The sequence below is a fragment of the Diceros bicornis genome, chromosome 41 (genome assembly GCF_020826845.1).
Source record: "Diceros bicornis minor isolate mBicDic1 chromosome 41, mDicBic1.mat.cur, whole genome shotgun sequence".
In the NCBI taxonomy this organism is placed as follows: Eukaryota; Metazoa; Chordata; class Mammalia; order Perissodactyla; family Rhinocerotidae; genus Diceros; species Diceros bicornis.
Genome location: NC_080780.1, coordinates 11,399,283 through 11,413,617, shown reverse-complemented (window position 1 = coordinate 11,413,617; position 14,335 = coordinate 11,399,283). Strand labels below are relative to the sequence as shown.

The 14,335-nt window shown below is 36.7% G+C and overlaps 1 protein-coding gene across 3 annotated transcripts in view; it reads right to left on the bottom strand.

Annotated features, from left to right (window-relative positions):
• The window catches only part of LANCL2 (LanC like glutathione S-transferase 2), an 82,223-nt gene that overhangs the window by 36,718 nt on the left and 31,170 nt on the right, over window positions 1-14,335 (bottom strand). For all 3 annotated transcript variants that reach the window (XM_058534828.1, XM_058534829.1, XM_058534830.1), the window contains exon 2: window positions 12,374-12,491. In XM_058534828.1, coding sequence (XP_058390811.1) covers window positions 12,374-12,491 — 118 coding nt within the window. The remainder of the gene's footprint in view (window positions 1-12,373; window positions 12,492-14,335) is intronic.

Genomic DNA, 14,335 nt, shown 5'->3' with positions numbered 1-14,335 from the left:
GGTTTTACTAATTTCAAAATTCTCTCTGTCTTTGATTTTAGACAGTTTTATTATAATGTGTCTTGATGAAGTCCTCTTTGGGCTGAATCTTTACGGGGAATTACGGGCTTCATGAACTTTGATGTCCATATCTCTCCCCAGATTTGTAAAATTGTAAGTCATTATTTCTTTAAATAAGTGTTCTGCCCCTTTCTCCCTCTTTTTTCTTCTGGGATTCCTATAATCATTAATTGTTTTGCTTGATGATATCCTATAATTCGCATAGGCTTTCTTCACTCTTTTTCATTCTTTTTTCTTTTTTCTTCTCTGATGATAATTTCAAATTACTTCAAATCCACAGATTCTTTTTTCTGCTTGATTTATTCTGATGCTGATGCTCTCTATTCTATTTTTCATTTCATTCATGGTATTCTTCAGCTCCAGAATTCTTATTTGGTTCTTTTTATTATTACTACCTCTCCATTAAACTTCTCATTTTGTTTATGTATCGTTTTTCTAATTTCATTGAAATGTCTTTCTGTGTTTTCCTGTAGCTCACTGAGCTTCTTCAAAATAACTAATTTGAATTCTTTATCAGGCAAATCACAGATCTCCATTTCTTTTTTTTTTTTTGTGAGGAAGATCAGCCCTGAGCTAACATCTGTGCTAATCCTCCTCTTTTTGCTGAGGAAGACCGGCTCTGAGCTAACATCTATTGCCAATCCTCCTCCTTTTTCTCCCCAAAGCCCCAGTAGATAGTTGTATGTCATAGTTGCACATCCTTCTAGTTGCTGTATGTGGGATGCAACCTCAGCATGGCTAGAGAAGCAGTGCATTGGTGTACGCCCGGGATCCGAACCCGGGCTGCCAGTAGCAGAGCGCGCGCACTTAACCACTAAGCCACAGGGCCAACCCCAGATCTCCATTTCTTTGGAGGTGTTTACTCGAAAATTATTTTGTTCCTTTAGTAGTGTTATGTTTCCTTTATTTTTCACGTTCCTTGAAGTCTTGTGTTGCTGTCTTAGCATTTGAAGAAGCAGTCACCTCCTCCAGTCCTTACCGACTGCCTTTGGGAAAGAAACGCCTTCTGTCAGCCCTACTAGGGATTCTGAGGCCTTCTCAAACACTCTCTCTGGATACATCATGCTCCACAGTTTTTGTTCCTTCTTAGGGGGTAATTCTTAAGATTGTATGCCTTCACCTAATTCCATCAAGCCAGGCTGAGTGCTGACAGCCTCCTGTTTGCTTTCGCTAGGGTAGTGCTAAATGCTCAAGTTTGTGTGCTTTCTCCCAATTTTGCAAGGTTGAGCTGGAATTCTGCCCATGTTCACTGTCTGCAAAGGCTTGTACTCACTGCCCTCTGGGGTGCACACAGGGAGCCAATCATGGGGTGGGGCAGTGTGTGGGTGAGGAGCATGGAATGCCAGTGGAGCCCGGGGGCCAGATGGGGAAATCCACAGGTGAGATGTCCCCAGCAGCTCTTGTTGGCAGACTTCCTAATGGAGTCTGTGAAGTGGTTAGTAGGATCTGTGTCCCTTTTATGGGTTCTGAGCCCTGGCTGCTATCCTCCAGCCTCTCCTTGCTCCTCAGTCATGTAGATCATCTCGGTATTCTGGAAAGGGCAAAAAAGAAGTGGCCTGCATAGCTAGGGAAGCTGGGCACTCACTCACATGCTCTCACTTTTCCCTATGGGAGAAACTGCAGGCCAAGTGAGTCTCTTTTGGTACTGAGCTTGCCACCCTGGGAGTAAGGGGACACAGGCAGAGTGAAACTGTTCCTCTTACCCTCTTCAATACGTCCAGTCTCAATTTTTTTTGCTCCAATGGTGTCTTGGAACTTCTCTGCTGGACTCCTAGGTCCCACAAAGATATTCTCATCTGTGTGGGATTGTCAAAATCAGTGTTCTTTAGGGGGAAGACAGTAGAAAACTCCTATTCCACCATTTTGCTGATATTACTCTCCTTGGGATTTCCCGTTCTTTAAAAGTTTGGTAGGGCTGACCCAGTGGCATAGTGGTTAAGTTTGTGCACTCCGCTTCAGCGGCCCAGGCTTTGCGGGTTCAGATCCTGGGCACGGACCTACACACCACACATCAAGCCAGGCTGCAGAGGCATCCCACATACAAAACGGGGGAAGACTGGCACAGAAGTTAGCTCAGGGACAATCTTCCTCAAGCAAAAAGAGGAAGATTGGCGACAGATGTTACCTCAGGGCCAATCTTCCTTACCAAAAACAAAAAGTTTGGTAGAATTTCCCAGTGAAATTTTTTGAGTAGATCTTTGACAACATTCTCAAGTTTTTATTTAAAAAATTGTCTATTTAGACCTTCTATCTGTGCTAGGGTCAGGTTTGGTAGATTATATATTCGTAGAGAATTATCCATTTCATTTACATTGTGAAATAAATTTATATACAGTGAAAAGCAGTCATGTGATTTCTAAAAGTTCCTCTGTTTCAATGGTTTCCCATTTCATTTATTATGTTTTTGTGCTTTCTTCTCCAATCTGCACACTTCTGTTTAAATCTTAATTCTATAAATAAATATATTCAGTGTTACTATAGCTTATGCCCACATTTCCTCAGTCACATCTTCACTAGCCCTCTAGTACTGGAGTTGGCAAATTTTTTTCTGTAAAGGGCCAAATAGTAAATTTTATGTTAGGCTTTGAGGGCCACATTCAGTCTCTGTTATATATTCCTCTGTTCGTTTATTTCAAAATTCTAAAAAATATAAAACCCATTCTTAGCTCATGGCCTGTAGAAAAACAGGCTGTGTCCCAGATATGGCTCATGGGCCATCGTCTGTCAACTCCTGCACTAGTAGAGTCCTCAGAAATGCTCTTGAGAACAATAGTTCCTAAGTTGTTCTTATATCTTTTGTTATATGTCGTATGCCTGAAGGACAATAACTTAGCTGGATTTAAAATCTTTTCTTCATACTTTCTTTCCTTCAATATTTTGTAGTGTACTGGTCAATTTTTAAATATGGCTGCTGAGAGGTTTGATACCAATGTGATTTTCTCCCTATCACAAATGACTTGATCTTTGTGCTAGAGTGACCACCAACCAGACAGTCGGTTTGGCTAGGATGTGAGATTTTCAATACTAAACTAGGACACTTCTGGAAAACTATGACAGTTGGTCACCATACTTTCTACCTGGTTGTACAAAAGATTCATCATCTTTAATTAGGATCCTTAAAACCATCTTCAGAGTATCTGTTTAGTTATTACTCTTTCTAGATTAATTTTCCCAGGTACACAGTAGGCTTTTTCAAAATGTACATTCAGGTACATTTATTGAATTATAGTAGTAAATATTTGCTCTGTTCAATTGCTCTGTTTTCCTCTTTTGGAGACTCTAATCATTTACATATTGGATTTGCCTTTCCCTCTCTCCTATATCTATCACTTTCCCTTCAATTTATGTTCCTTTTTAATTAATAAACTTTATGTTTTAAAGCAGTTTTAGGTTCACGCCAAAACAGCAGAAAGTCTCGCGTTCCCATATACCTCTTATCCCCACATATGCAAAACGTCCCCCACTATCGACATCCAACACAACAGTGAAACACTTATTACAAGTGAACCTACATTGACACATGGTTTTCATGCAAAGCCCATAGTTTACATTATAGTTCACTCTTGGTGCCGTACATTCTATGGGTTTTGACAAAAGTATAATGACATGTATCCACCATTGTAGTATCATGTTGAATAGTTTCCACTGTCTTAAAAATTCTCTATAAAGAACTTTTTCTATTTATCTACTTTATTTATCTATTTATCCATATTTATCTATTTATAGAGAATTTTTCTATTTATCTCTCCTTCCCCCCTAACCATTTGAAACCATTAATATTTTTACTATCTCCATAGTTTTGCCTTTTCTAGAACATCAAATAATTGAAATCATACAGTATATAGCCAGATTGTCTTCTTTCAATTAGAAATATACTTTTAAATTTCCTCCATGTCTTTTCATGGCACACTTCCTTTTAATGCTGAATAATATTCATTGTTTGGATGTACAATTTATTTATCCATTCACCTACTGAAGGACATCTTACTTACTTCCAACATTTGGCAATTATAAATAAAGCTGCTATAAACATTCCTGTGCAGGTTTTTGTGTGGGCACAAGCTTTCAATTCATCTGGGTAAATACCAAGGAGCATGACTGCTGGAACATATGGTAAGAGTAGGTTTAGTTTTGTAAAAAACTGCCAACTGTCTTCCAAAGTGGCTGTATTGTTTTGCATTTTCATCAACAATGAATGAGAGTTCTGGTTACTCCACATCCTCATCAGCATTTGCTATTGTCAGTGTTTTGGATTTTGGTAATTTCCTAATGACATATGATGTTGAACATCTTTTCCTAGGCTTATGTGCCATCTATATACCTTCTTTAGTGAAGTGCCTGTACATGTATTTTGCCCATTTTGTAATAGGGTTGTTCATTTTCTTATTTTTGAGTTTTAAGAGTTCTTCGTATATGTTGGATAAAAGTCCTTGATCAGATATGTTTTTTGCAATTATTTTCTCCTAGTCTGCGGCTTGTCTTCTCATTCTCTTGATATTGCCTTTCACAGAGCAGTTTTTAATTTTAACAAAGTCTGGATTCTCATTTCTTTCTTTTATGGATCATGCCTTTGGCGTTATATGTAAAAAGTCACTGCCATACTCAAGACCACCTAGGTTTTCTCCTGTTATTTTCTATGAGTTTTATTTTGTGTTTTACATTTAGGTCTATGATCTATTCTGAGGTAAGCCTTTTGAAAGGTGTCTAGATTTACTTATTTTTTTTGCACGTGGATGCCCAGGTGTTCCAGCAACATTTGTTGAAATGGCTATCTTTGCTCCATTATACTACATTTGCCTCTTTGTCAAAAACCAGTGGACTATATTTGTGTGGGTCTATTTCTGGGCATTCTATTCATCTGATTTTATTCTTTCACCAGTACTACACTGTTTTGATTATTATAGCTTTATAATAAGTCTTTAACACAGGTAGTGCCAGTCCTCCAACTTTGCTCTTTTCCTTCAATATCGAGTTGGCTATTCTGGGTCTTTTTCCTCTCCATAAACTTTAGAATCAGTTTGTCAACATCCACAATTTAATTGGGATTACATTGAATCTACAGATCAAGTTGAGAAGAACTGACATCTTGACAATACTGAGTCTTCCTATCCATGAACATAGAATATATACTTATTTAGTTCTCCTGATATCTTCCATTCAGAGTTTTGTAGTTTTCCTCGCACAGATTCTGTACATATTTTGTTAGATTTATACCTAAGTATTTCATTTTTGGGGGGTGCTAATGTAAATGGTATTGTTTTTAATTACAAATTCCACTTACTCCTTGCTGATACATAGGAAAGTGATTGACTTTTGTATATTAATCTCATATTCTGCAACCTTGCTATAGTTGCTTATTAGTTTCAGGAGGTTTTTTTGTTGATTCTTTCCGATTTTCTACATAGATGATCATGTCATCTGCAAAGACAGTTTTAGTTCTTCCTTTTCAATCTGTATTCTTTTTATTTCCTTTTCTTGTCTTACTGCATTAGCTAGGATTTCCAGTACGATGTTGAAAATAGTAGTGAGAGGGAACATCCTTGCCGTGTTGCTGATCTTAGCATGAAAGCTTCCAGTGTCTTATCATGAAATATGATGTTAGCTGTAGGCTTTTTGTGGATGTTCTTTATCAAGTTGAGGAAGTTTCCCTCTATTCCTAGTTTGCTGAGAGTTTTTATCATGAATAAGTGTTGGATTTTGCCAAATGCTTTTGCTGCATCCACTGATATGATGATGTTATTTTTCCTATTTAATCCAAGTCTACTTTCAAATAACACTGTACCATTTCATGGGTAGATCAAGTACCTTATACTAACAAAATATTCCTAATTCCTCCCTCCCATCCCTTACATCATTGATGTCATTCATTTTACTTATACATAATATACAGATATAAGCAGACACATAAACATATGTAAGCATACATAATCAAATGCACTGCTATTATTGTGAACGAATATTATTTTGAACATATATTGTGATCTGTTAGGTCAATTAAGAATAAGAAAAATAAGTTTTTATTTTACCTTCACTTATTTATTCTCTGATGTTCTTCCTTTATGTAGATCCAAGTTTCTAACCTCTATCATTTTCCTTCTCAAAAGAACTTCTTTTAACATTTTTTGCAAGTAGAGACAACAAATTCCCTTGATTTTTGTTTGTCTGAGAAAGTCTTTATTTCTCTTTCACTTTTTTTTTTCTTTTGCTGAGGAAGATTCACCCTGAGCTAACATCTGTTGCCAATCTTTCTCTTTTTTGCTGAGGGAGATTCGCCCTGAGCTAACTTCTGTTGCCAGTCTTCCTCTATTTTGTATGTGAGCCACTGCCACGGCATGGCCTCTGACAAGTGGTGAAGGTCTGTGCCTGGGAACTGAAGCTGGGCCACTGAAGCAGAGCACGCCGAACTTAGCCACTAGGCCACCAAGGCTGGCCCTCTCCATCACTTTTTAAGGATAATTTTTCAGGGTACAGAATTCTAGGTTGGTAGTTTTTTTCTCTATCAATACTTTATTTCACTCCACTCTCATCTTGCTTGCATGGTTGCTAAAGAGAAGTCTGGTGTATTTCTTATCTTTGTTCCTCTATAAGTAGAGTGGTTTCTTCCTCTGTATTCTTTCAAGATTTCTTCTTTATATTTGGTTTTATGAAGTTTAAATATGATATGCCTAGGTGCAGTTTTGTGGGGGGTGTTGGCATTTATCCTTTATGGTATTTTAAGCTTCCTGGATCTGTGGTTTCGTGAATGATATTAATTTGCAGAAATTTTCAGTCATTATTGCTGCAAATATGTTTCTGTTCCTTCCTCTGTTTTTTCTCCTTCTGGTATTCCCATTTCATGTATGTTATACCTTTTGTCATTGCCCCACAGTTCTCGGATATTCTAATAAGGCTATCAAATGAATTCTTCATTTCTGTTATAGTACATTTGATTTACAGCATTTCTATTTGATTCTGTCTTAGAATTTCCACCTCTCTGCTTACATTATCCATGTCTTCTTGCATGTTGCCTACTATTTTCATTAAAATCCTTAGCATAACAATCATAGTACTTAAAAATTCCTAGTTTGGTAATTCCAACATTCCTGCCATATCTGATTCTGGTTCTGATGTTTGTTTAGTCTCTTCAAACTGGTTTTATTTTTTTTTGGCCTTCTAGTATGACTTGTAGTTTTTTACTGAAAAGTAGACATGATATACTAAGTAAAAGAATCTGCAGCAAACAGTCCTTTAGTAATATAGTGGTAAGGAGTGGGGGAGTGGAAGCATACTATATTTCTATGATTAGGTCTCAGTCTTTTGCTGAACCTGTGCCCTTGCATCATGACCTTTACCAGTGTTTCTCAGATTTTTCCCCTCTTAGGTTGGATAGGTTGGGTAGAGAAGAATGGAGTTGAGTATTTCCTTTCTCCCATGTGGAAAGCTAAAAGGAGCTGGAGTTGAGTGTTTCCCTTCTGGAGTTCAGTGTTCCCCTTCTTCCACATGGAAGGCTAGAGCAGGTTGGAGTGAGGTATTTCCCTACCCTCAGGTAAGGTATGGCTTTGATAAAACTCCAGGAAGTTAGGCTCTAGCAAAATAGCTCCTCCTGAAGGCCAACCATGTTAAGAAGAACAGAATGCTCTGGCAAATTTCAAAATAATTCCTTTTCCCCTCACCAGCCAGAAGCATGAGGAGATTTTTCTCCAATATTCACAGTAAGGACCTGGGAGAACTCCTGGAGGTAAACCTCTCAATACTATGGAAGCCTCCCTGTGACTGGGCTCCCCTGGAGAGGTTTTTTTTTTTTTTTACCATCAACAATTTATTTCAGTAACTGTTTATCTTAAGAGAGAAATAATTATAGTTAAATTTTAACAAAAAAGTTTAACATCTATTTTTTTTCCAGTTACTGTGCTGGACATTGGAAATTCTAAGGTGGGTAAAACAACCATCTTGCTTTTCAAAATAGTAGTAATTGTAAGAATAACAGTTATTTTTATTTGAAGTATAATTGACATGTAACATTACATTAGTTTCAGGTATACAACATGATTCAATATTTGTATACAATGCAAAATGATCACCAAAATAATGATCACCATCACCTTACAGTTACTAAAAATTTTTTTCTTGTGATGAGAACTTTTAAGATTTATTCTCTTAGCGACTTTCAAATATGTAATGCAGTATTATTAACCATAGTCATCATGCTGTACACTACATCCCCATGACTTATTTATAACTGGAAGTTTGTACTTTTTGACCCCTTCACCTATTTCTCCCACCCCTTCACCCCTTTGCCTCCAGAAACCACTAGTTTTGTGCATCTATGAGTTGTTTTTTGGTTGTTTTTAGATTCCCCATATAAGTGAAATAATATGATATGTGTCTTTCTCTGTCTGATTTATTTCATTTAGCATAATGCCCTTGAGGTCCTTCCATGTTGTTGCAAATGGCAAGATTTCATTCTTTTTTACAGCTGAGTAATATTCCACTGTGTATATAAACATCACATTTTCTTTATCCTTTCATCCATCAGTGGACATTGAGGTTTTTTCCATATCTGAGCTATTGTAAATAATGCTGCAATGAACATGGGGGTGCATGTACCCTTTCATTAGTGTTTTCATTTCTTTGGATAAATACCCAGAAATGGAATTGCTAGATCATATGGTAGTTCCATTTGTTATTTTTCTGAGGAACTTCCATACTGTTTTCCATAGTGGCTGTGCCAATTTACATTCCCACCAACAGTGCACAAGGCTTCCCTTTTCTCCACATCCTCACCAACACTTATTATTTCTTGTCTTTTCAATGATAGCCTTTCTGACAGGTGTGAGGTGATATTTCATTCTGGTTTTGATTTGCATTTCCCTGATGATTAGTGATGTTGAGCACTTTTTCATGTGCCTGTTACCCATGTGTATGCCTTCTCTGGAAAAATGTGTATTCAGTTTTTCTGCCCATTTTTTAATCAGATTGTTGTTTTGCTATTGAGTTGTATGAGTTCTTTGTATATTCTGGATATTAACCCCTTATCAGATATGTGATTTGCAAATATTTTCTCCCATTCGGTAGGTTCCCTTTTCATTTTGTTGGTTTCCTTTGCTACGCAGAGCCTTTTTAGTTTGATTAGTCTTACTTGTTTATTTTTGCTTTTGCTTTTGATGTCAGATTCAAAAAAATCATCACCAAGACCCATCAAAGAGCTTACTACCCATGTTTTTTCCTAGGAGTTTTATGGTTTCAGGTCTTATGTTCAAGTCTTTAATCCATTTTCGGTTAATTTTTGTGTATGGTGTAAGATAGTGGTCTACTTTCATTCTTTTGCATGTGGCTGTCCAGTTTACCCAACACCATTTATTGAAGATATTCCCCATTATATATTCTTGGCTCCTTTGTCATAAATTAATTGACCATATCTGCATGGGTTTATTTCTGTGCTCCCTATTCTGTTCCACCGATCTATGTGTCTGGTTTTTATGCCAGTACCACCCTGTTTTGATTACTAAAGCTCTGTAATGTAGTTTGAAATGAGAGAGCATTGATGCTTCCAGCTTTCTTCTTTCTCAAAATTGTTTCAGCTATTCAGGGTCCCCTGGAGTTTTTGTAACTCTCAGATTTGTCCACACTGAGCCTCTCGCAACTCATCAATTACAGTTTAGCTTTCTTATCCCCACACTTGTTCCCATGGAGGTTTCTCTTGTGGATCTCTGCTCTGGTAAATTGTGATTTTCTGAATCTGCCTGTCTTATCTTTCCAATTTTTGGTGTAGCCATTTGCCCTGTAACCTCACTTCTCTGATGGATCTAAGAAGAGTTGTTGATTTTTCAGTTTGTTCAGCTTTTTACTTAATAGGATAGATTGGTGACTTCTAAACTTTTTTTACATGCCAGAACAGAAACTAGAATTCTCTTTTCAACTTTTTATTTCTTTTTTTCCTTTTTATGGTTTGCCGTGCTTTCTGTGCTGTCAGTTCTTTCTTCAACTCCTTGTAATTTGGTCTTCATTTCTGAAATGATTTTGTCTTTTCCGTCACTTTCTTTTCTTAGTTCTGTCAAGTCTTATTTCACATCATCTTATTGTCTTGCCATCTCTTGTCCAAGTTCATTTCTGCTTTGTGAACTTATTGCTTAATTAACTTACAAAATTAATGTTGAAAGTACTGCAATTTTTCTCCACTTTGTAGTGGCATTTTTCTGGTATGTTTCCTTCTAAAAACATTCTGATTTTCCCTGTTTTCCCTAATATTATATATATAATTGCTAATTTTTTTCTTAAATTTCTATTGGATGAATTTTTCTGGATCAACTATTAAGAGGAAGATTCTCTAAAAGAGGAAAATGGTTAGGGTAGCTCTCCCAGTTTTTTTAATCTCAAAGGCATCCTCTTCTTATTAAGTGATGAACAATTTATTTAACATACAGTGACTTTTGATGGCCAGATTTCCTTTGATTCTCACATTCTTTCTTGTTTTAGGAGGGCTCCTTTCATTGCTATTTCCCTCCCTCCTTATCTACATCATTAGCCAGTGCCACCAGGGATGCTCCTTCTGCCTTGTAAATTAATCCTCTCTCTTTTCAAATAGTGCTGTTTAAGTCTATAGCATCTGTTCCCCGTACACTCTCCATACCTTTCTTTCTCTGTCTCTCCCAGTTTTACCTGCCGACTTTGCCCTCAGATATGCCCTCAAAAGTTTCCCCTCAGGGTATGGCTCACTCCTAGGAATAATTATTTGTTGATTTGGGAGGGGGAAGTGGCAGGATAGAGTCTGCCACCCCAAGACCCTTTCTTCCCTCACCTGCTATCCCACTGTGTCTTCCACATTCACTGGGGATGCTGTTTGTTTTTCACCCACCATTATCTGTGTTTTCTCTATCTCACAATTTTCCTAAAGGGCTAAGTTGTGGGTGCTGCATTCATTCCTTATTCTTAGACTATACAGTTTTAGGAGAAAGGATAGGGACATATGGGTCTAAGTGGATTCCATAATGCTATTTGAACCCCAAAGCCCTAAATATTATTCTAAACCATTCAAAGAAAATACCTCCATGATGGCCCTATCACTGATTCCAAAAGATGACAACAAATGGGGATTTTTTAAAAACACTGATTCTTGGAATCCTCCCCAGAGTTCCTGATGTAATTGTTCTGGGGTGGAGACTGATAATCTTTGTTTATTAGAAAGCTCTCTGGATGATTCTGATGCACAGACAATTTGGGACCTAACAACCATGGAGTGAAAAACCCTTTCTCAACAACAAGAAGAAATGCTATAAGTAAAGATTTTTTACGGGAAATCTGTGCTACTAATAACTAGATTATTTTTCCTTTCAAAATACCATTATTTTTTTGTATTTTACTTCAGGTTAGCCAAAATTATCTAGTTTTAGATTTAGGATACATTTCTTTGGCTCTGTAAGTAAACCAGCTCCACGTCTGTCTGGGTTTAAAAGTTAATTCTAACATCACTGTGTAAATATTTTATTCATAATAGACAAATAACAAGTAAAGCATCATAGAAATTAATATAAATACAAATACAAAATGATCAGAGCCACCATGTTTGGTTGTGCATTGCAAAACCAGGTATCAGTTCATGTTGACTCTAACATATATACTTGTGTCTATGCTGTTCATTGATTAAACTACAAAAATTTAGCAAGAAAAGCCTATAAATTTATATGTAAATTGCCACTAGCAATAATCATACTGCACTCTAATTCCTCAGAACAAGGTCTGCCTTTTATTTCTTTTATATTACCCAAATAACTATTACAATGTTCTGACTACATGGTAATAATAAGAATGTAAACATTTGTTAAAGCAAGCTAATTTTGAAATTAAGTCTTTTGATGGGAAGTGTATTACTGGTTGCTTAATTGTTATCAAAATCAAAATCTTTATGTGTACAAATGAGTCAAATGAGTACACAAGCAATATGTTAAACAGTTTCTGTGTAACAGACCAGAGAAATCACACCAGAGAAATCACACAACTACAACTTGTGACAAAGATCAAAGCAACAAAAGTAAAGAAAGAATCTGACCCTAGAGCAAGTCTGTTATAATTAAACATCTTCATTGACAGCCATATATTAAGTCAAATAAACAACGTTATAAAAACATGACATACTACATATTAAAGGTCAAACTTCAGGCAGAAAGAATTTCTTTAGAAAAAAATTCCAAAGCATCTCATCAATGAAAACAGTTGAAGACTTCATTTAAAGGGTATAAAACTTTACCATTTTACAAGGAAAAACTTTCAAAGCCAAGTCTTATATATCATACTCCAAAAATAAAACATACCAATTAATTATGCCCCATATTCTCACCTGTCCAACCAGTATAAGCAGAGCAATCATGTGGATCAGCTGTCTTCAGCCCTTCTTCCATTTGCTGTAGAAGATCTTTGATTTTGGTCTGGATCCGCCTCGTGAAATTATGAATGATCTGAGAACCAAAAGGAGACATAAATTTAAATTGCACAAGACTAGGACAATATTGTAATAAATACTTTAACTAACAGTCTAAGTTGTAAGACCATAACAGACAGAAATTATATCACCTGGCCCATTTCAATGCTTCACTGGTTGGAGTCTACCTTGGCTTTTATAAAGTTAATAAATGAGATAATGCCCTATATGAACTATAAGTCGTAAGTAGGACCACAAAAAATAAGTTGCAGAAACCGAAGGAAAAGAAAAAAAACATGAATTTGACTACACAAACTTTTCTTTTTGTTTTTTCTGGTGAGGGAGATTGGCCATGAGCTCATGTCTGTTGCCGATCTTCCTCATTTTGCTGAGGAAGATTGGCCCTGAGCTAACATCGGTGCCCACCTTCCTCTATTTTATATATGGGATGCTGCCACAGCATGGCTTGATGAACTGTGCATGGGTCCACACCTAGGATCCAAACCTGCGAACCCTGGGCTGCTGAAGTGGAGCGTGCAATCTTAACCACTATGCTACCGTGCCAGCCCCTACACAAACATTTTAACTTCCATTAAGTTACCAAACATAAGAAAGATGGTTTAAAAGTTAATGACATAGGGGAAATATTTGCAATGTAAGACATTATAAATTTTAAAAAAGACCATAACAATACAAAAATAGACCTAAAATTATCAAGGTACCTCATAAAAAGAAAAAATCAAATGACAAGCATATGGAAAAATGTTCAATCACTTGGCAAATAATGAAATGCAAATAAGTCAAGTACCATGGTGTACCTATTAGATTAACAGGTAATAAAATTTTTAAAAAAATATTAAGTCCCAAGGCTGCTAAGAGCTAAGGAAACAGGTGTTCGTATTCACTGCTGATAGTCTTTCTCAAGGGGAATTTAGTAATGTTTTTTTTTTTGGTTTTTTGGGGTTTTTTTTTGTGAGGAAGACCGGCCCTGAGCGAACATCTATTGCCAATCCTCCTCCTTTTTTCCCCCAAAGCCCCAGTAGATAGTTCTATGTCATAGTTGCACATCCTTCTAGTTGCTTTATGTGGGACGCCACCTCAGCATGGCCGACAAGCAGTGCGTTGGTGCGCGGCTGGGATCCGAACCCGTGCCGCCAGTAGCAGAGCGCGTGCACTTAACAGCTAAGGCACAGGGCTGGCCCCCCAGCAATTTTTTTTTTAAACATATAGTTGATAGTGTTTAGATTTTTCTCCTGATTTTTGAAAAATCTAATTGCTATATCAACTGCTGAGGGGTATTAAAATCCCCAACTATGATTCTGAAATTGTATATTTGTCTCTTTAATTCTGCCTTGCCTTTGCTTTCCTGTATTTTGAAGTTTTGTTATTAGGTATAGACAAATGTATGACTGTTATGTCTTTGTGATGAACTGATTCATTATTATAATGAAATTCCCTCTGTGGGACTATAGAGAAAATGTTCTCATGTTACTGCTCAGGTAGAGCTTTCAGGGCAAATTTTACTGAAATTTGGGATTCTAGACTAAAAGCAAACCTTAGGAATTAAGTTACAATTGTATACACTGGGAGAACTCTTGAGAGATATACTTAACCCTGGAGTTATGTGTTTATATTTTAAAGGGTCATGGATGAGGCCCTGGAACAGGGGGACATTTCAGAGTTGTAAAATTAAACACAAATGGGCTTATCTATTTCATAGACAGATTTATTTATATTCCAAAGACTTACAATAAGACGTTTCCAATGAGACTCTCTCAAAAGGGGAAGGGGAGATAGTTGCCTCTTTCCTCTTTATAAAAAGCACAGAAAACTTATTTTTCTTCATTCCTTGCCTACAATATGGACTTCATGTGTGTAGGG